Source organism: Psammomys obesus, unplaced genomic scaffold (genome assembly GCF_907164565.1).
Source record: "Psammomys obesus unplaced genomic scaffold, mPsaObe1.curated_primary_1811, whole genome shotgun sequence".
Taxonomy (NCBI): Eukaryota; Metazoa; Chordata; class Mammalia; order Rodentia; family Muridae; genus Psammomys; species Psammomys obesus.
The window spans coordinates 571805-592077 of NW_026596152.1; the positions used below are offsets into that span (position 1 = coordinate 571805).

General features: G+C 54.1%; 1 protein-coding gene across 1 annotated transcript; it reads left to right on the forward strand.

Moving 5' to 3' along the window:
- The first annotated feature begins 4209 nt into the window (after positions 1–4209).
- Positions 4210–20250, forward strand: Pelp1 (proline, glutamate and leucine rich protein 1). The gene is made up of 17 exons (XM_055594235.1): positions 4210–4493; positions 7934–7998; positions 8373–8478; positions 11711–11860; positions 12247–12318; positions 15338–15397; positions 15636–15786; positions 16059–16188; positions 16296–16383; positions 16656–16744; positions 16820–16936; positions 17046–17193; positions 17284–17443; positions 18029–18084; positions 18222–18428; positions 18529–19968; positions 20110–20250. Exons 1-17 carry the CDS (start codon positions 4245–4247, stop codon positions 20200–20202), a joined length of 3381 nt encoding a protein of 1126 aa, XP_055450210.1. The 5' UTR covers positions 4210–4244; the 3' UTR covers positions 20203–20250.
- Positions 20251–20273: the final 23 nt, after the last annotated feature.

A 20273-nucleotide genomic window follows, 5' to 3' on the forward strand; every position in this document is an offset into this window, starting at 1 on the left:
CGGTAGCTCCTCTGCATGTGTCATGGTTGTTAGCTTGGTGTTCTTATGGAACCTGTAACAGTGGGGGGGGGGGGGGGGGGGGGGGACAAAAAGGGGTTTGGGGGGGGGGCGGGGGGGGGGGGGGGCGGGAGGGGAGTGTCTCTAAGGGTTTCTCCGTGTAGACCAGGCTGGCCTCATTCTCACAGAGGTCCGCCTGGCTCTGCCTCCTGAGGACATGCCTCTGTTCTTTAGCCTGCTCTTGGGACCCTTTCCTCCTGCTGGGTCGCCTCACCAGCCTCGATACGAGGGTTAGCCTAGTCTCCTGCACCTCGTTGTGCTGTGCGCTCCGGAAATGCCAGGAGCCTGCCCTTTTCTGAAGGGGAATTCCGGAAGAGGAGTGGGTCCGGAGGGGAGGGGAGGGTGTGGGGAGGGGACTGCAGTAGGGCTGTATTGTATGAGAGGGGGAGGGGAGAGAGAGAACCCTAACCTGAACAGACAGTTTTCAATGGCAGATAAATACCGGAATAGATGCTCTGTCTCCTCAGCCACTGGGGTTACACAAATTGAAAGTCAGAAGTGGAGTCCTGAACACCTGTGGTTTCAGCAGCGACACCGTAGAGGCAGAAGAAGGGTCAAGGCTATGAACTACGTGGGTCAGGTGTTGTGGATGTAACATGGTTTGTGCTGGTCCCAGGGGTGGGACGTGGGGCTGACTCAGATGGTCACAGCAGCAGACTGTGTGCCTCATGCCGGCTCTGAGAGGGGCTCTTTCCCAGCTGCAGAGTTTAAATCTGAGGACTCTGGAGAGAGACTAAATGCCAGAGCCCAGAGAGTGGAGCTGAGAGATCGAACAAGGCTGCTGCTTCCCCCTGCGGCTCCTGGTTGCTGCTGTGAGACGAGAAGTTGGGGATCTCCTGAAACGAGGATTGCACTGGCTCCAAGGAACCCGGGGACCCTGACCAGCAGGAAGCAGCAGAGAGAACTGCGGCCCCGCTTCCACTAGCCCTTTCTCCTCCTACCTGGTGCTGGGGTGTTGAAAGGGACTGGGGTGGAGTAGGGAGAAAAATATAAAGAAATGTAAATAAAAGTTTATAAAAAGTAAGCCACCAACAGTGAGGCTCCCTCCCTGTTTCTTTTTCACAAACACACACACACACACACACACCATCCAAAACATGAAAACACATGCTGGTGAGGAATGGGGAAGGGTATATATAAGTGTACCCTGATACACTGCTGGTAAGGGGCGCAAGTTAGTCCAGCTCTTGCTGAGATCCACACAAGATTTCCGGGAAGTCCTAACAGAACTGTGAGGTAGTCTGCTGTGCCGCTGCTAAGCGCACACTGCTGAGAGCGGGACCGAGGCGCTACTCACGATGGATAAGTAATTGCATCCGGGTGTTCTGCTCAGAACGAAGCGTGCCACGTGCAGGATATGAATGGAAGTGGAGACCACGTGATGGGACGAAATCCAGACTTAGGGCACAAGCGTCCTGTGTTCTCCAACATGTAGGATTTAGTGGTTTGTTTGTTTGTTTGTGTTTTGGTTTGGTTTTTTGAGACAGCGTTTCTCTGTGTAGCCCTGACTGTCCTGGACTCGGTCTGTAGACCAGGCTGGCCTCGAACTCAGGGATCCATCTGCCTCTGCCTCCCAAGTGCTGAGATCACAGGCGTGTGCTAACAAGCCTGGCGGCTTTTTTAAGACACAAAAGTCAGTGCAGCAATTGGGAAGAGAAAGCGGCCCAGGGTGTGGGGAGGTGAGACAAAGGACAAGTGACTGTGAGAGATGTGAGTATAACGAAAGTACGTTATTCACAGGTTTGTGACTGTCACGTTGAGTGCTGGGTGTGGTGGTACCAGTTTGTAATCCCACAGCTTGGAGGACGGAGGACGGAGGACCCTGGCAAATCCAGCCTAGGATTTACAGTGAGATCACGCCTGGGGTGCAGGCGAGAGCGAGGCTTGGGGCTGGTGTTTAGGATGCACAGGAAGACTGTGTTAATCCACCAAATGAGAGTGGAGACTGTTACCAACACAGGAGAAGGTGGGTTTATGTTAGCCCCCAAACTGCAAGGCGAGGGGATTCTTAAGTCTCTTTTGCTTATGGAGGAACTTGCCAGAACATCTCAGAATTATTGGTCAGAACATCTTACCAGGGTGGAGATTAGGGAACATGTGTGGATCATGTCAAATTCCAGAAAATAGGTCTAGACGCAGTCAAACCTGAGTTTACAGAAAATGGGAATGAACTTATTTGACGCTGTAATAAGATGGCTTTTAATCTTGAGACAGAGTCAGGCTGGTCCATCAATTGCTGCAATCTGAGGTGAGCCTGGCCTACATGGAGAGACCTGTCTCAAAGTTCCTCCACAATAAAATCCGTTAGTGGTCATGAAACCATGAACTATATCCTGTTATACATTTAATATGCACCAATTAAAAAAGAGGAATGGGCCAGCTCAGCTGGTAGGTCAGCTGAGGTGGCGAGACTCCCAGCTCTCAGGACTCCACTCCTGCACCTGTGACACATGGGGTAGCCCTTCCCCCCGCACATCTCCCCCCAACACACAGCAAATAAAATTAAAGAGTCAAAAGTAAGGGCCAGGATTTAGCTCACTCAGTCAAATGCCTACCCAGCGTGTATGAGGCCTTGGGTTTAATCCAAAGCACCATGTACTGGTGAGGTGGCACAGGCCTGGGGCCCAGCACTTGGGAGGTAGAGGCAGGAGGCTCAGGAGTTTAATGCCATCCTTAACTATACAGGGGGTTCATCGGCCGAGGCTACCTAAGACCTTGTCTTTATTTTATTATTATTGCTTTATTTATTTATTTTTGGTATTTTGAGACAGGTTTTCTCTTTGTAGCCCTGGCTGTTCTGGACTTGCTTTGTAGACCAGGCTGGCCTCGAACTCACAGAGATCCTCCTGTCTCTACCTCCATGAGTGCTGGGACTATAGGTGTGCACCACCACGAGGGCTCAAGACCTTGGCTTTAAAAAAATGTGTGTGTGCCGGGGGTGAGGGGTGATGGGGACTGGCATGGGCTAATTAGAAAGACTTTTTTGAGTATGGCAACAAGGAATCAAAGGGAAGGCTGTCCAGCGGCAGAATTGGAAGTCTGTGCAAAGGCTCTGAGTTGGGAATAGAAGTTGCTGGAGGATGGAAGGCCAGTTGAACTCAAGACAAAGAAAAGAAAGGAAAGAAAAGCAAACATCTCCCCACCCCCAAAACAAGAAAAGACAGAAATAAGAAAGGAGAAATTGTACTTGCATATGGTGAGGTCAGACCATATACATTTCAGAATGCGTAAGAGAATTTTCTTATCATGTTTAGAAGCCCCTGAAGGGCTCTAAGCTGAGGTAGCTCACACCTATAATGCCGGGACCTGAACTAGTGAGCCTGAGGCAGGAAGATTGCCACAAGTCTGAGGCCAGCCAGTCAAAAAGCAGAAAGAAGACAAAACTGATTTACATTAGAAAAGCCTAATGTGTGAAGCTTGGAATGCTGATAAGGCAATGAAGAGGCCTTTGAAAGGGTTCCAAGATGTCAGGAGAGAGGGGGATGAAACAGACATGTCTATTTTCTATTGGGAATAGGAGATGGGGAAAAATTAAACCTGTTTGGGATGTGCGCTGTGTGTCTGTGCGCGCACACACATGCTTTCTGTTGTCTGATCTGGCGCTCAGGGACTCATTGCGGCACCTCCCTCGTGTCAAATAAACACTCGACCTCTGAGCTGCAGAACCTCAGGACCTGGGAAGTGGGTAGGAAACCCAGAACGAACACACTCGCTTAGTGCGGTCTTCCGGCGTTGCCAGCGCGGCGGAGGAAACCGGGGCAGCGGAGTTCAGGGGCGCAGGGCTCCTGTCACAGCCAGCGGAATTTCGGGTCTCACCCCTTACCGAGGCCCCTCCCCGAACTGCGTCCACGCCTGCGTATGGACTCGGTGCACAGGCTCCTGCGGGAGGGCCGCTTCTCGTTCCACCGCGCGTGCAGCTTGGGAGGCGCAGGTTGGCGCGTGGGTCGGGGGGACGGCGTCTCGCCGGGCCGGCCCGGACGCTTTCCGAACCGCGCGCCAACCTGCAGAGCACGTGTCCGGCCCGCGCGGCCCCGCCCCCGGCCCGGCCCGCGCCCACCGCGCATGCGCCCTCCTGCGGCGAGGGCCCCCGCCCCCGTGCCGCAGCCCCCTCCCCAAGACCCTCCCCGGCGGCGCGCGGCGCGCTTGTGTTGCGTCATCACGCCACGCCAGCGCTCGAGCCTGCGAAGATGGCGGCGGCCGTTCTCAGTGGGCCCTCCGCGGGCTCCTCGGCCGGGGCCCCCGGCGGGACTGGGGGTCTCTCTGTGGCGGGGTCGGGCCCGCGCTTGCGTCTGCTGCTATTGGAGAGCGTCTCCGGGCTGTTGCAGCCGCGAACGGCGTCCCCCGTTGCCCCGGTGCATCCCCCCATCCACTGGGCCCCGTACATGCCCGGGCTCATGTGCTTGTTGCGGCTGCATGGGACTGTGGGTGGGGCTCAGGTAAGACCGCGCTCGCGTGGCCGCCGTGGGGAGGCCGCCGAGGCCGCCGGGCGCCGGGGTCGCGCCTTCCGGAAGCTGCCGGCGAGAGCTGGAGGACAGAGCTGAGGGGAGAGGTGGAGCCTCGCACCTTTCGGGACGAGATTCACGAATTTCATTATCTGCCGTTTTCCCCAGGGGGGAATTCGGCCCTGAGTCTGTTAGGCCATTGATGGGCACAGAGGAGTGGAAGGACTCAGTTCCATGCCAGGGCGCTTAAGTAGCTGAATGCTCCTCAGCGTTTTTCTTTTGGCGAAACTTTTTGTTTGGGGGGGGGGGGGGGGCTGTGTTTTTTTCCTTGGGTAGTTGAACACATAAATATTTACTAGCTCTTAGCCGAAGGTCTAATCCCCTACTAGACGCTCTAACCACAGCCATACTGGCGATGAGCAAAATGCTGTAACACCAGGTTGAATCTGGTACGAAGCATCCAACCTCGTATAGAGTATTTTAAAGATTTCCCCGAAGGACCTGGCATTTAAGGTGAACGGGGCTACGGAGTGGAAGGGGTAGTTAGAACGTTAGGGGAACGCTCGTGTGTTGGAAGGCCCCATGGTAGGAAGGAATGGAAAATAAAGGCATTGTTTAGGTTAGGGGTGTAGACGCTGAAGGAAAGGGTGGGCAGGGTTGAGGCTGGTGAGGTAGGTAGGCAAGCAGTAGGCAGTGTGGGCTAGTTAGGAGCCTTTGCAGAAGTTCACGTGTGTCGTCCTCAATACCTGCTGTCCCGGAAGCAGTCTGTGAAGTTCTGCCTCCTCACTGTGTGGCCCTAGCTGGTCTGGAGCTGTGTAGACCAGGCTGGACTGAAACTCACTGAGATCCACATGCCTGTGCCTCGGTATTGCTGGGATCACAGGCCAGTGTGTTGGAATTGGTGGGTATGGGCAAGGGTGGCACAGCACACAAGTCAAAAGTGGTAGGACCCTCCAGGTCCTCAAATTCCTATGGCAAGACAAGGTGTCTCTGCTGTGGTGTGTGCCAGGCCAGTTGGCCCCGCAGCTTCTGGTGATGCTCACGTTTCTTGATAGAGGGCGCTGTGACCACAGCTGCTTAGCTTTGGTGGCTGGCGTCTGTGGGCTCTGGGGACCAGAGCTCAGGACTGTGTGGCAAGAGCCTTTATGCCCTGTACATCTCAGACCTCAAGTGGTGGCCCTTTGGAATACTCCCGTTGTCTGTTCTCTTAACACTTTGGTTTGGTTTAGAACTCCCGCTGGTTTCACTGTTCCCTGAGTTTTTGTTCTGTTCTAGGTGTGCACTGAGCAGGCCTCCGTGAGTCCTGTGCCCAGCTCCACACTGTCAGTTGTGGAGTCTCTAACACAGTCTCTAACGTCAGTGCCGTTTTCATTGTTGCTGTCACACCTGGGGGCAAACACTTGTGCTGCCTTATTATTTTTGGTGTTCCCCTTAGAGGTATCTGCATACATGCACGCACTCACACACACACACGTACACACACACACACACGCTGGAGAGAGCGGAGAGAAGAACGAAAAGTCATTCATAGTGAGTAGTGCGTGCAGGCCTTAGCCATATGTGATGCATTATGGGACAGTAGCTGTTGACCAGTCTGGCCTTTGAACATGAGTTTTATTACCCTTTGTGTGTAGGGGTTATAGAACAAACACTGACAATGTACCTGTGGTTTGTTTTTGTTTTCTAGATGCATTCAGTTTATGTATGTGTTTAGTCTGTGTGTTTGTATCTGTGCCACAGACATGGTGCCCGTGGTGCTGGAAGGGCATCAGCTCTCCTGGAACAAGAGTTGCAGATAGTTGTGAACCACTACATGGATACTGGCAACTGAACCTGTGTCCTCAGGAAGAGCAAGAAGTGCTCTTCACCCCTGAGCTGTCTCCAGCTTTGCTTAAGCATGTCTGGCTGGCCCGGATCTTGCTATGTAGGCTAGGGTGGCCAGGAACTCACAGGGATGTGCCTGCCTCTGCTTTCTGAGTGCTGGGATTATGCCTGGTTTCTCCTGTTCTCTCTGTGTCTTTGCCTCTGCCTCTCACTCTCTCTCTTAAGACAGGGTTTCTCTGTGTAGCCCGTCTGTCCTTGAACTCACTCTATAGACTAGGTTGGCCCCTGACGGCTTCTGGAGGTGCGAGGCTTAAAGGCAGGCACCCCGACTCCTCCCTACCAGCACTGGGCTTCACTTGTGCTTGGTTTGTTATTTATTATTTATACAGTGTTCTGCCTGCATGTGTGTCTGGAAGAGGGCACCAGATCTCACTATAGATGGCTGTGAGCCACCATGTGGGTGCTGGACATTGAATTCAGGACCTTTGGAAGAAACAGCCAGTGCCCTTCACCTCTGCGCCGTGTCTGCAACATAACCTGTGACTTAATGTAAGGTCAGGGGTGGGGTTTCCACCTGTCAGATCCCTGAAACTCAGTGTTTTGGATTTGGAGCACTTTGATTATCCAGTTATGGATGCACAGCCCGTGTTTACTTCATGGGTTGTTTATTTTCACTTTTTTCCATCTGGGAGATGAGCTCCCCAGCACCTAAAGCAATGTTTCTCCTGAAGTAGACTAGTACACCGGTACTGAGTAAATGAATGAACAGTTTCTGCCACCCGAGGAAGAACCCTTTTGAGTATAAAAGCTGCTCTCGTTTACTTACATGTATGTGCGGTGTATGCATGCCTCATACACGTGTGGAGGTCGGAGGGCAGCTGTGGGAGTTGGTTCTCCTACACGTGGGTTCTGGGAATCCGATGCAGGTTTCAGACACTACCTGCTGAGCCGTGGGATCTTAGACTATATTCAGCTGTGCCTTCTTGTACCCAGGCAGTGCTGATGTGGAATTAGAAAGAATGAATGATGTCTGGCCTTTGGTAGGTGTGGGTGCCCTGCAGGAGTGCTGCTTTGGCTGATGGAGAGGTTATTTGAAGGCTATGGAGGAGCGTGTTCGTGTGTGTGTGAGAGGGAGGGCCTGGCGAAGGACAGGTTGAGTCCGTGTGTCGTCCTAACCCTCCGAGGAAGGCAGGATCGAGGGGAAGACTTGTTTCTCCCAAGTGATGGAGGAAGGGTTTTGGATGGGGTTCATTCAGCTAGCATTTCTGGAAGTCTTTTTTTTCTAGGTGCTTTCCAGGGGTGAGGTTCTTCTGCTGAGGTAAAGGAAGCCTTATTATTGATCTAGTAGATGAGTTGGGGTGTCCTCTTGTTAGTTCTGAGGTGTCCTGCACAGACATGAGGGAGGAGATCAGATAAGATGGAATTTGAGGAAACAGTTGAAGGACAGACAGCTGTGATGTAGACTTATGGCCTTTTGGGGCTCAGAAAGTACGTTTTCAGAAAGCTTTCTTAGGTGCAGGGACAATGAAGAATTGGAGAATTTCTTCTGCGTCTGTAGTGACCTTTGCCTGATTCATTCCTGTTTTTTTTTTTTTTCCCTCCACGTCTAGAATCTTTCAGCTGTTGGGGCATTGGTGAATCTCAGTAATGCCCATCTTGGCTCCGTCAAAACTCGGTAAGTCCCCACCCCTGTTTCTCCAGGGCGGTGTGTGCTAGGAAGAGGTTGAGTGTGTATTTGCCTGTGCTCTGTCCCCACCCTATTGATTCAAGAGATGTTCTCCCTCCCAGGAGCTGTGGGGAGGTCTCCTTTTGTGAGTTCACTTGAACTCACCATTCCCACCTCCCAGGTTTCCTGTTCCCACCTGAGATTGCCTGTGCTTCCTTCTTGCTCGCTACTTTAACCTCACTGAGTCCTTCCTATGTCTTGGGAGGTGGAAACCACAGTTAATCTGGAGATAGAGTCATACTACAGGTCAGCGAAAAGAAAGGGACAGTCAGGAGGCTTCTCTGATGTCTAGCCTCCAGCTCGGCACCTCTTCTTCTTGCAAGGTTTGAAGGCTTGTGTCTGCTGTCCTTGCTGGTGGGGGAGAGCCCCACGGAGCTGTTCCAGCAGCACTGTGTGTCTTGGCTCCGGAGCATCCAGCAGGTGCTGCAGGTAAGGACCCCTCCCTCCCTGCTGCCCCGCCCACCCCCAGCATCAGGTGTGTTCTTTGTGGCTTGGACATTTAGCTCTGGGACGGAATGACTGAAAACAGTTTTCTGATTTGTGGACAGAGGAGAGTTAGGAGTTAGCTTGGAATAGAAATCTTTCTAAACTCCCTGGTAGTTTTATGTGTCGGCTGCTTTACTTTGTTTGCCTCTCACACATTGTCAGCCTCAGCTTCACTCGGCCCCCTTTCCTAAGGAGTGGGAGCTCTGCGGTTCTTGGTGTAAGGACTCGTTGCGCATATGCATTTCCGTCTATTGCTTTGCTGCTCTTCTAAAGTTTAGTCCCTCCCTAGCACCTGCTGTGCTCTCTGTGCTTCTGTATTCCATATGTTTTCTGAGCACATCGTCAAGCGGTGTGCGCAGGGGAAGAGGTGCTTGGATTCCACTTGGATAGCTCTCAAGTCTAATACAGGGACTGGTATATTTTCTTAGGATCTAGGAGTTTGGAGATAGCGATTTAGACTCATAAGCCACGTGGTTTCTATTAAACACTGTTTTTTATTTCTTTAAAAATGGAAAAAACATTGTTAGCTTCTGGGCCATGTAAAACCATATACTCATGTGCGGTAGTTCACAGATTTCTGTTCTCACAGAAGCCAGGACACTTAGTTGAAGAGGAAGCATTTCTTGAGGACCTGCTCGCTGCGTTAAAGCGTGGAGGGCGGCACCAGTGGGGCATGTCTGCTCTGCGGTGAGGGTGGTGGGATCTACTCTCAGTAACTGTCTCCTTATAACTTAGTGAGGTGTGCTGCCTCAGCACTCTTGTTAAGAAGCCAGTGGAGGGGGCTGGGGAGATGGCGCAGAGGTGAAGAGCACTGGCTGCTCTTCCAGAGGTCCTGAGTTCAATTCTCAGGACCCACATGGTGACTCAGAACCATCTATAGTGAGATCTGGTGCCCTCTTCTGGCGTGCAGGTGTACATGCAGACAGAATACTGTATGCTGTATAAATAAATCTTAAAAAAAAGCCAGTGGAGGGAATTTGGAGACTATGAAAATCATGATGGTGGCAGTGACAACATCATCACATTTAAAAACTTCACTCTGGGTGTTCGGGACTAAAAGGACGAGTCAGGAGAGGGTTGGCAGCAGAGGAACCAGGCAGGTAGATGGCTTTCAAGGTAGCGGAGGAGGAATTCGCAGTAGCCTGGAGGAGGGTGGTTGTGGGTTTACAGAGAGCCAGTCTTGTGGACAGTCTTGTGATTGACTGACTTCAGGGAGAAGACATCGCCAACATGGCTTGTGACCTTTAGAGCACTGGAAGGCAGTCAGGGTTCAGAGGAAATGAGAAAACGCTGTGAGTGTGGCCTGGAGTGTTGGTGGCTGGTGGCAGCCTCTCATGGCCAGGAAGAGGGCAGCTGCTGGTCCGCTTCCCTAGGGCAGTTAGTGTTTAGCGACCAGTGGACTGTCCTTGCCAGGGCTGAGCGTTCCCTGCATGTAGTGCTGAGTGGTCTAGGCAGCAGGGTTTACGGGAGAGTCTGACACAGCAAGCCAGAGATAACCAGGATTATGGGTTGGGTGGGATCCAAAGGAAGAGGGAGGAGTAAGAAGATTGAGGGGCGTGTGGGGAAGGAGGGAGGGCCACTTCTGTTATCTGCCCAGAGTGACTTGTGTGTACAGATCGCAGCTGTAGCAGGACTCACCCAGAGGCAGTTACTGTGTTAGTGAGCAGAGTCTGGGGAAAGTGGGTTCTGAGGAGCTGGACTGGATTGGGATGAGGAGAAATTGGGAAAGAGGGAAGGAAGTACGGTGGATAAAGACCCTTTCAAGATTCAAGGCTGTCAAGGGCCAGAACTGGGCAGATCTTGGGGTTTATGGCTAGAGGAATTTCTAAGATGGAGTCTACCTGAGCCTGTGCGCATGTCAGTGAGAAGAGAAGGGTTGTATTCAAGCCCAGCGAAGGGATCGTGTATGGACAGGAGGAAGGGAGGCAAAGGAGGATGCCTCAAAACCTCTTTTTTTTTTTTTTTTTTTTAATTTAAATACTTAGGTTTGGGAGTTGGAAGCTATAAGGTAGCCATGTCTTTGGCTTCAGTTTTCTCTGTCAAATCGAAGGCAAGGTCCTGCGGGGCGGCAGTGGCCGGAGAGTTTGCAAGTTAAGTGGAGAAAGTTGGCTGGAGAGAAGTGCAGTAGAACTGCCAGACAGTGTTGCGGGCCGGTTTATAGGTCACGGGCTCAGCTCTTCTTAAATTTGAGGGGTTTGTCAGGGTGGCTGTATGGGTAAAGCCCCTTGCCACCAAGCCCGACAGCCTTAGTTCAGTCCTGGACATCAGGGGAGGAGACTGTCCTCTGACTTCCATGCTTCTGCCTTCATGAGTCAGTAAATAATTGGAGGGTGGAGGGAAGAAGAGATATGTAGCCCAGGCTGTCCTCAAAGTCTGGTCTCAAGCCACCACTTGCCTTAACCCGTTGGCGCGGCTACTCATGGCTTCCTCAGTGTTCTCACACCTGTTGGCACACGGCCCCCTCGGGCTCAGAAAGAGGTATGTGCCAAGTTATTATTTTTCCCTTAGGTTCCTGTTACTTTTCAGAAAACATTCTGAAACCAAGAAGCTTCTCCCCTTGAGTTCCAGGGTGGGTGTGACTCAAACTTGGGGAGATTAAGCAGAGAAATGCAGGATGGGAGAATAAAGACATTTGCGGTATTCTAAACTTTCAAGTCTTAAGGTGTAGCTTTGATACTTTTTTAATTCAGATAAATTCCCGGGACCCAGATACATCCTTACTTTGTAATTTAGTATTTTGAGGTTCTGGGGGTGAACCCAGTGCCCCAAGTGTGCTACACAAGTGCACACCCCCGTTTTCCAGACACTGGATACTGAATGTGAGCATGTCCTTCCTGTAGCTTCCTGTCGATGGTGAATGTGATGGTGATGTTGACATTAGCATCTGTTTATCTGTCTTTCTGTATTTATTAGTTTATCTAATCTGTGTTTTTACTTACATGTATGTCTGTGTGAGGGTGTCGGGTCCCCGGGAACTGGAGTTACAGACAGCTGTGAGCTGCCATGTGAATGCTGGGAACTGAACCCAGGTCCTCTGGAAGAGCAGCCAGTGCTCTTCTCCATTGAGCTGTCTCTCGAGCCCCACGCTGTGGTGTTTGTTAGAGGCCCGTGTTGTTGCCCCCCTGCCCCCCCTCGGGGACAGTAAGGTCTGTAGCGTGGGCGCTGTTGCTTTTAGTCCCAGGACCCACTGCCCACCATGGAGCTGGCCGTGGCCATCCTGAGAGACCTGCTTCGGTATGCGTCCCAGCTCCCTGCCCTGTTTCGGGACATCTCCACCAACCACCTTCCTGGGCTGCTTACCTCCTTGCTGGGCCTCAGAACAGAGGTGAGGCTTTGCAGTGCGGGTACTTGGATTAAAGATTTCTCAGGGACAGCTTAGAGAGTAGGACTTCAGCAGTGTAAGGATAAGTCGGGCGAGGTGGCACACACCTGTAATCTCAGCACTCAGGGAGGCAGAGGCAGGTGCATCTCTCGAGTTCAAGGCCAGCCTGGTCTACAAAGCGAGTTCAGAACAGCCAGGGCTCCACAGAGAAACCCTGTCTCAAAAAACAAAACAAAACAAACAAACAAAAAAAACAAACAAACAAAAAAAGAAGGGTAAGGATAGGAAGATAGTGACCGACTGGAAAGGGGCCTTTGGGCCCGGGTGGATTGGAAATGTCTGGCGGTTGGTGCTTGGCCTCTTCCTTCTGACTTCTGCTCTTCCCACAGTGTGAGCACTTGGCTTTGGAGGGAATGAAGGCTTGTTTGACCTATTTTCCTCGGGCCTGTGGCGCTCTAAAAGTAAGTACCTACAAACTGTGATAGCTCTCCACAATAGGTTCCATTCCTGGCATTTCTAAACTTTGCACAAGAGCCATTGTGTCATAATACTGCTTTGAAGTACTTGTTTTGTCCTCACAGTGAAGATGTTGACCTGATTACCTGCCTATGATGAGGGGGAGCTTGGATCTTTGTCTGATTCTTGGGCCTGTTCTCTAACCCATAAACTCCTTTCTCTGTCTCTCCCTCCCACCCCCTTTTATTAATTTTTAAATTCAGAGTTTCTGTGTTGTTTTGTGTGGGTGTTTTGTCTGCATGTATCTCTGTGAGCCACATGTGTCTGGGGCCTGCAGAGGTCAGAGGTGTTGGATCCCTGGAACTGGAGCTAACAAGTGCTTGTGAGCTGCCATGTGGGTGCTGGGAACCAAGCCTGAGTGCCAGTGTGTTTAAGGGCAGAACCATCTTCAGCCCCTACCACTCACCCCTCTTTATAAGGAATACCCTACAGCCAAGCTACACTTAGAGCCCTACCCCCTCGGCCCTCTCTGTTCTGCCTGATTTGGATCTCTGGTATGCCCCTTGTTTCTCCTACTGCCCTGACTTCATTCCTGAAGCACTTTAGTTTCCTTCAGGAAGAATGGTGCTACAGAAGCCTCATTAACACCCCCTCTCCCAAGGTCTGTTTGCTTTTCCCGTGGTTTTAGCTACCCTTGCTCAGGCAGCAAAAGTAGCGTGGGTTTGTCATGGGTTAGACACCTGCAGTTTCACTGAAAGGCTTGTTCTTACAGTTGATCCTCAGCATTCTCCTTTTCCTCATTGAGTCAAAGCCTACAGGCTGCTTTAGAGCTTCTCTTCGGATCATCACGAAGTGAAAGGAGGGTGGTTTTGAGGTTCTGGGGTGGTGTAGCGTGGTGAGATGCTGAGAGAGATGCTAGAGAGATGCTAGCCTGCTGTGCTGCTCTTGTTCATACGTAGAGTTGAGGAGCTCTTACAGGTAAGCTTATGAGTTAGAGCTTAGGATAGGGCAGTGTGTGAGGGCAGGCATGGGCGGGGGCTGGTGCTGGGAGGCTAAGGCAGGAGGATGTGAGCTTGGAGTTGGTCTACGCCGTACAGTGAGTGAAGAAAAATCCAAAACAAAAGAAACATATGGTTTGGAGTTATTCCGGTTTCAGCCACCTGCTGACATGCTGCTACTCCTCGTGGCTGGGGCTGTCACTGACTAGTTACCTACAGTGTGTGAAGTGTCAGAGCCCGGGTCTCAGTGATGAGACCTGTGCTGATCTTCATTTTCATGGCAGTGTGCACAGCACAGCTAGTAGAAGCTGTCAGTGACCAGGACAGGACTTTGTTTTCTCTTTTGTGCCGTGGAGTGAACTCCATCCGAGCCCCTCAGACTTACAGTTTAATTTCATTACACAAAAACATGGAATTGCAGACATTCTGTTTCAATTAAAGTGTTTCAAAACAATCTAAAAGTTAGAGAATAGGACAGGCAAGATGGCTTCCTGGGTAAGACGTTTCCCGCCATGGCCAGTGGTGGAGTCTGAGTCCCAGAGTCCAGTGGTGGAGAGGGGATCAGCATCTGTAGGGCATGCACATGCGAAAACACAAAACAAGCCGTGAACAACTTAAGACCTCTTCGTGTAGGCAGGCATGTGCATCCCATGGTGGACACGTCGGTGAGTAGGTTCCCGCCACGGCTGCTGATCCCTGGGCTTAAGCAGCAAACACGGATGAGCCGGCTTGCCCGATCAGATCATTCTTTAGCACAGTGATTCGAGGTGGAGAGCTTTCCTTTAGTGACTAGGAGAACACAGGGGTAAAGGGTCTACTATTTACTGTCCTCCAGGTTCACCTGGAAGCCACGGGGACATGTGGGGATCAAGGACAGGCTTGGTTTCTCATGGGGAGTCTGAAGCAAGCAGTCATGAGCTGCAGAGGATCCCTGTGGCAGATCTGCATAGTCAGCTGGCCTGAGGTCAGCAGGCTCTTCAAAGCTAGCTTGATGTAGGGAGGTGGTCTCCAGTAAGAAGTTAGGGAAGACTCATCCAGGATTGTCAGTGCTGAGGACCGAGAGGGCAGGGAGACTGGAGGCCGTCAGGCTGCAATTCTGTTGCAGCACAGAATTGCAGCTCACTGTAGAAGTAGGTCTTGTCAGTTCTGTAATTTGAATTTGTGAGGCATGCACCTGATACTGTGAAAGGAGCAAAGGAGTTCCTCACTGAATATGTGATAAGCATATTCATTTGCACTTAACATTGACAGATGCGGGCTGGAGAGACTGCTCAGTTAGGAGCACTGCCTGCTCTTCCAGAGGTCCTGAGTTCAATTCCCAGTGCCACACGGTGGCCCAGAACCATTGTCATGAGATCTGGTGCCCTCTGCTGGCGTGCAGGTGTACATGCAGGCAGAGTGCTGTGTACATAATAGGTAAATCTTTTAAAAAATGAGAGATAAGCTACATCTTACTTACAGGTTACTAACACTAATGACATACCTTCCTCTGTTTCTTACTCATGTGTTCACAAATTCCTTTTATTGCCCTTCAAATAGATTGTGGACTTAGGCTGAACACTTACTCTGGGCTTCTGTCAGGCAGAGAGGTTTGTGGACGGACAGGTGGCGGCTCTGAGGTCTTGCTGCCTTGGCTCTGTTCTCCTCGCCTGCCCTGGTGACCAGTGCCACACTTGTCTCTCTGGGCGTGCGTTAATTCTAGCAGGACCTTCCCTTTTCTCTCTCTCAGCTCACAGAGCTGGACTGTGGGTATTTCTGTTTTCCAGAACTGTTATTTTTGGCTTCAGAGAGAAAGATGACTGTCGTTTGCAAAAACTAGCAGAGGGAGTCCAGTTGTTTTGGGGGCAGGGCCAGGCCCTTTCTCCCAGGAAGGAGGCTGTGACCAAGAGCTCATGTGCAGGTGTCTCATTGCTGTGTGGGTGCAGCACACTTCCTGTGTCTATAGGAAAGCAAAATCCCAGGTGGGAAGACTGCCGCAGATAATCTCAGCCCTGGCCACTACCTCTTTCTCTCTTCCCTGCTCCAGGGCAAGCTGGCTGCCTTTTTCCTGTCTCGGTTGGATGCCTTGAACCCTCAGCTCCAGCAGGTAAAGAGAAGGGAGAGGCGCCATGCACAGGGAGCTGGCTCGTCCTTACTGCTGATCGTACAACATTTGCAGCCTCTCTGCCTTTCCTCCTGATAACAGTTACTGGCGTTTGTCCTCTTGGGACGTCCGCCTCCGTTTCCTGAGCTCTTGTTGCTCTTGTTTCTTTCTCTGGGGCATTAGTGAGGAGGAAGCCCCTGGCTCGGACGTCCCTTCTGACCAGTGTCCTGCCCTTCTGCAGCTGGCCTGTGAGTGCTACTCCAAGCTGCCGTCCCTGGGTGCCGGCTTCTCCCAGGGCCTGAAGCACACGGAGAACTGGGAGCAGGAGCTGCACAGCCTGGTGGTCTCGCTGCACAGCTTGCTGGGGACCCTGTATGAGGGAGCAGAGACTGGTAGGGACCAGGGTTTGGGGTTAGGAGACGGTGGGAGAGGGTAACGGGAGGGGACAGGAGGATGGTCTGTGGAGGCATGCGGTGGGTTTTGGGCAACATGGATGAGAACGCAAGTGGGTGATCTCGCACAAATGGGAAAGGATGGGGCCTGGAGGGTGGGTCAGGGGTTGAGAACCCCAGCTGCTCTTCCAGCACCCGCAGGACAGCTCACACAGTGCAGAGGAGGGAGGGAAAGGCAGGGTGTGTAGGTGGTTGTGTCGCTTGCTGCCCAGCTCCTGTGCAGAGTGAAGGCCCTGGAGTAGAGCTGCTGCTTCCCCGCCCGGAAGATGACAGCACCCATGCCCTCCTCCAGCTTCGCCAGAGGTTTTCAGGACAGGCCCGCTGCCTGGGGCTCATGCTCAGGTGTGTGGCTGTTGAAGGGAGCGGGCCTGGGGCTGGAGAAGTGGAGGCGGGTGTGGGGGGTGAAGCCGGGTGACTGCGCTGAGGCTCTCTCTACTCTGGCTCCCCAGCTCGGAGTTTGGGGCTCCCGTGTCTGTCCCTGTGCAGGAGATCCTGGACCTTATCTGCCGCGTCCTCAGTGTCAGCAGCAAGAACGTTGTGAGTGGCCTGTCTTCCACGCCTAGCCCTGCCTAGCGCCCAGCCACCGGGACTCGCTCACACAGAGCTGAGCCGGTGTCCTAGTGTGCAGAGTGAATTTCGGGATGAGCTGAGGCATCGTTGGACTCAGTCATGCTGAGGGCCTCCTCTGCAGGGTGGGAGAGGGGCTTGGGTCGAGCTGGGCCAGCTCACGTAGAGTAGATCTGCCCTGTTCCTGCCTTCCCTGGCTCTCCTTTTCTTTGTCCATCTACTGTTGCTGCATTTGTCCCCAGAACTTGCTTGGAGATGGTCCCCTCAGGTTGCTGCTACTGCCCTCTATCCACCTGGAAGCCTTGGACTTGCTCTCTGCACTGATCCTCGCGTAAGTGGGGTTGGTCACGGTGTGGGGCCAGGGATCACCCTGCAGATGAAGGCCACTGTTGATCCTCTGCCCCAGGTGTGGAGGCCGGCTCCTGCGTTTCGGGACCCTGATCAGCCGCCTGCTTCCCCAGGTCCTCAGTGCCTGGAGCAGCGGCAGGGACACGCTAGCCCCAGGCCAGGAGAGGCCTTACAGGTGACTGTCCAGGAGGGCCAGCGTGCAGAGGTGGGTGGGACGGGCGGGTGCCCCAGGGCCCTGGCATGTCAGCTCTGTTCATGCCCTGCTCTCCTTGCTCCTGCTCCAGCACCATTCGGACCAAGGTGTATGCGATCTTAGAGTTGTGGGTGCAGGTATGTGGGGCCTCAGCAGGCGTGCTTCAGGGGGGCACCCCTGGAGAGGCCTTACTCACCCACCTGCTCAGTGACATCTCCCCAACAGCGGACGCTCTCAAGGTGAGACCTGGGCCCCATGACTGTTCCCTGACTTTCCGTCCCAACTTCCTGTTCACTTACACGTGTGACTGTGTTTACTTTCACCACAAGCTGTGCGGCGCCAGGGGGAGCGCTGACGGAGGTGTGCAAAGTGGGAAGCCCAGTGCCCCTAAGAAGCTGAAGCTTGACATGGGGGAGGCCTTGGCCCCGTCCAGCCACAGGAAGGGAGACAGGAGCGCCAACAGCGACGTGTGTGCCGCGGCTCTGAGAGGTGTGTTCGTGTGTGCCCGTGTGGGCGTGCTTGAGCGTGAGCTCGGTGGCCCTGAGGGGTACCTTTGTGTGTGCAGCACTGAGAGGTGTGTTCGTGTGTGCCTGTGTGTGTGTGTGCCTGTGTGTGTGTGTGTGCCCGTGCGTGTGCGTGCGCGCGCCTGTGCCTGTGTGTGCAGCACCGAGAGGTGCGTTTGTGTGAACTGGTAAGCACCGGGCAGACGGGAGCACAGGAGCACGGTCCTGCGGCCTGAGCTCCTAGAGCAGCCAGGGCCTCAGTTCACCGCACTCAGCACGTTACGCACGCACTGTGTGGGGCAGGGGCAGCTCGAGCCCTGCGGAGGAGGATGCTGGTGGGCGCTCCCTGCCCGCCCCTGGCAGTGTAGGCGGTGGTCAGTGGGTGCCGTGTGCCCCTGCTGCCTGCTGCTGACCCGCTGTGGAGGGAGGCTGTTCTCAGCTGTGCGACGCCGCACACGGAGAGCCCTGCCTGCAGTGTCCGCCTTCCCTGGTTCACGCTGGCCGAAGGAGCTGCTTCTGAGGGAGCAGCGTGCTTGCCTTTCAGCCTGCTGACGCGCCCTTCTGTCTGTAGGCCTCAGCAGGAGCGTCCTCATGTGCGGGCCTCTCATGAAGGAGGAGACTCACAGGGTTAGTTGGTGGACGGGGGCGGGGCCGCTGCCCTGTGCCCTTACCCCAGAGGTGGGCTGTTGGACCTGGGAACGAGGCTCTGGCCTTGAGGGGTGGGGTGGTCTTGGGGGCGTTTCTGGACTCAGTCTTCTTTGCAGAAGCTTCATGATCTGGTGCTGCCCCTGGTCATGAGTGTCCAGCAGGGTGAGGTCCCGGGCAGCTCTCCTTACAACAGCTCCTGTTGCCGCCGCGAGCTCTACCGCCTGCTGCTGGCTTTGCTGCTGGCACCTTCCCCTCGATGCCCGCCTCCCCTTGCATGTGCCCTGAAAGCTTTCTCTCTTGGCCAGTGGGAGGACAGTCTTGAGGTAGGTGCTGACTGGGCCGGCTCTTTCTCTGGTCCCTGGGTCCTCCCGTTTGGGTGCCTGCCTGTGAGAGCCTGTGTGCCAATGCCGCCTCCTCCCTCAGGTCTCCTCCTTCTGCTCAGAAGCACTGGTCACCTGCGCAGCTCTCGCACACCCCCGTGTCCCTCCTCTGCAGGGCTCAGCCCCGATCTGCCCAGCTCCTGCGCCCGGACCTCCTCCTGAGGTCCCGTCTCCATTCAGGGCCCCAGCCTTCCACACTCCGGGCCCAATGCCCGCTGTGGGTGCTATGCCGTCTCCAGGCCCGATACCTTCAGCGGGCCCCATTCCCGCAGTAGGCTCTCTGCCAGCCACGGGCCCGGTGCCCTCTCGCCCTGGACCTCCAGCAACAGCCAACCACTTAGGCCTCTCTGTTCCCGGCCTGGTGTCTGTCCCACCCAGGCTCCTTCCTGGCCCTGAAAACCACCGTGCGGGCTCCAGCGAGGACCCTGTCCTTGCTCCTACTGGGACCCCTCCACCCAGCATTCCCCCCGATGAAACCTTTGGGGGCCGAGTCCCCAGGCCAGCCTTTGTCCACTATGACAAGGAGGAGGCCTCTGATGTGGAGATCTCCCTGGAAAGTGACTCAGATGACAGTGTGGTGATCGTGCCCGAGGGCCTTCCGTCCCTGCCACCTCCACCCCCAGCAGGCACGCCTCCCCCTGGGGCTCCCGCTGGCCCACCGACAGCTTCTCCTCCTGTGCCAGCCAAGGAGGATTCTGAAGAACTGCCTGTAGCTCCAGGGCCTCCACCCCCACCCCCACCCGCACCCTCTTCGGGTCCTGTGGCACTTCCTCCACCCCAGCTGGTCCCCGAAGGCACTCCTGGAGGAGGAGCACCCACAGCCATGGAGGAAGACTTGACAGTCATTAATATCAACAGCAGTGATGAGGAGGAGGAGGAGGAGGAAGAAGAGGAGGAGGAGGAAGAAGAGGAGGAGGAGGAAGAAGAAGACTTTGAGGAAGAGGAAGAAGATGAAGAAGAGTATTTTGAAGAAGAAGAAGAGGAGGAAGAATTTGAAGAGGAATTTGAGGAGGAAGAAGGTGAATTGGAGGAGGAGGAGGAGGAGGAGGAGGAGGAAGAGTTGGAAGAGGTAGAGGAGGAGGAGTTTGGCTCCGCGGGAGGAGAGGTGGAGGAAGGTGGCCCTCCACCCCCAACGCTGCCGCCAGCTCTGCCACCCACAGACTCCCCCAAAGTACAGTCCGAGGCGGAACCTGAACCCGGGCTCTTACTGGAAGTGGAGGAGCCGGGGGCAGAGGAGGTGCCCGGGCCTGAGACGGCTCCCACCCTGGCCCCTGAGGTGCCCCCCTCCCAGGAGGAGGTGGAGCCAGAACAGGGAAGCCCGGCAGCAGGGCCAACCCAGGAGCTTGCTGAGGAAGAGGCCTCTGCTCCCCCCATGCTGGAAGAGGGGACCGAGGGTGCAGGGGACAAGGCGCCGCCCCCACCCGAGACACCTGCAGAGGAGGAGATGGAGACGGAGGCAGAAGCCTCAGCTCCCCAGGAAAAGGTGAGAGGGTCAGCCAGGGAGGATGCCGGCTGGGCAGTTAGGTGGCCTGGGGAAGGCGTGCGGGGCTCATGGAAAGGCTTGCTCCAGCCTGACCTACTCTAGAGTGTGTCTGTTTGAATTTTGTGTCTTTGTCTCTAAAAGGAGCAAGATGACACAGCTGCCATGCTGGCTGACTTCATCGATTGTCCCCCTGATGATGAGAAGCCACCACCTGCCGAAGAGCCTGACTCTTAGCCCCTTCTGCGTCCTGACACTTTGTATCCAATAAAGTTAATGTCTGTAGATACTCTGCTGCTTTGGTCATG

What these genes read in the sequence shown, in the direction of transcription:
- Pelp1 (XM_055594235.1), top strand. Translation starts at nt 4,245, where the DNA reads ATGGCGGCGGCCGTTCTCAGTGGGCCCTCCGCGGGCTCCTCGGCCGGG. An exon ending in CTCTCTGCACTGATCCTCGC is followed by an intron (nt 16,745 to 16,819) that starts GTAAGTGGGGTT and finishes CCTCTGCCCCAG; the next exon opens with GTGTGGAGGCCGGCTCCTGC. An exon ending in CAACAGCGGACGCTCTCAAG is followed by an intron (nt 17,194 to 17,283) that starts GTGAGACCTGGG and finishes TTTCACCACAAG; the next exon opens with CTGTGCGGCGCCAGGGGGAG.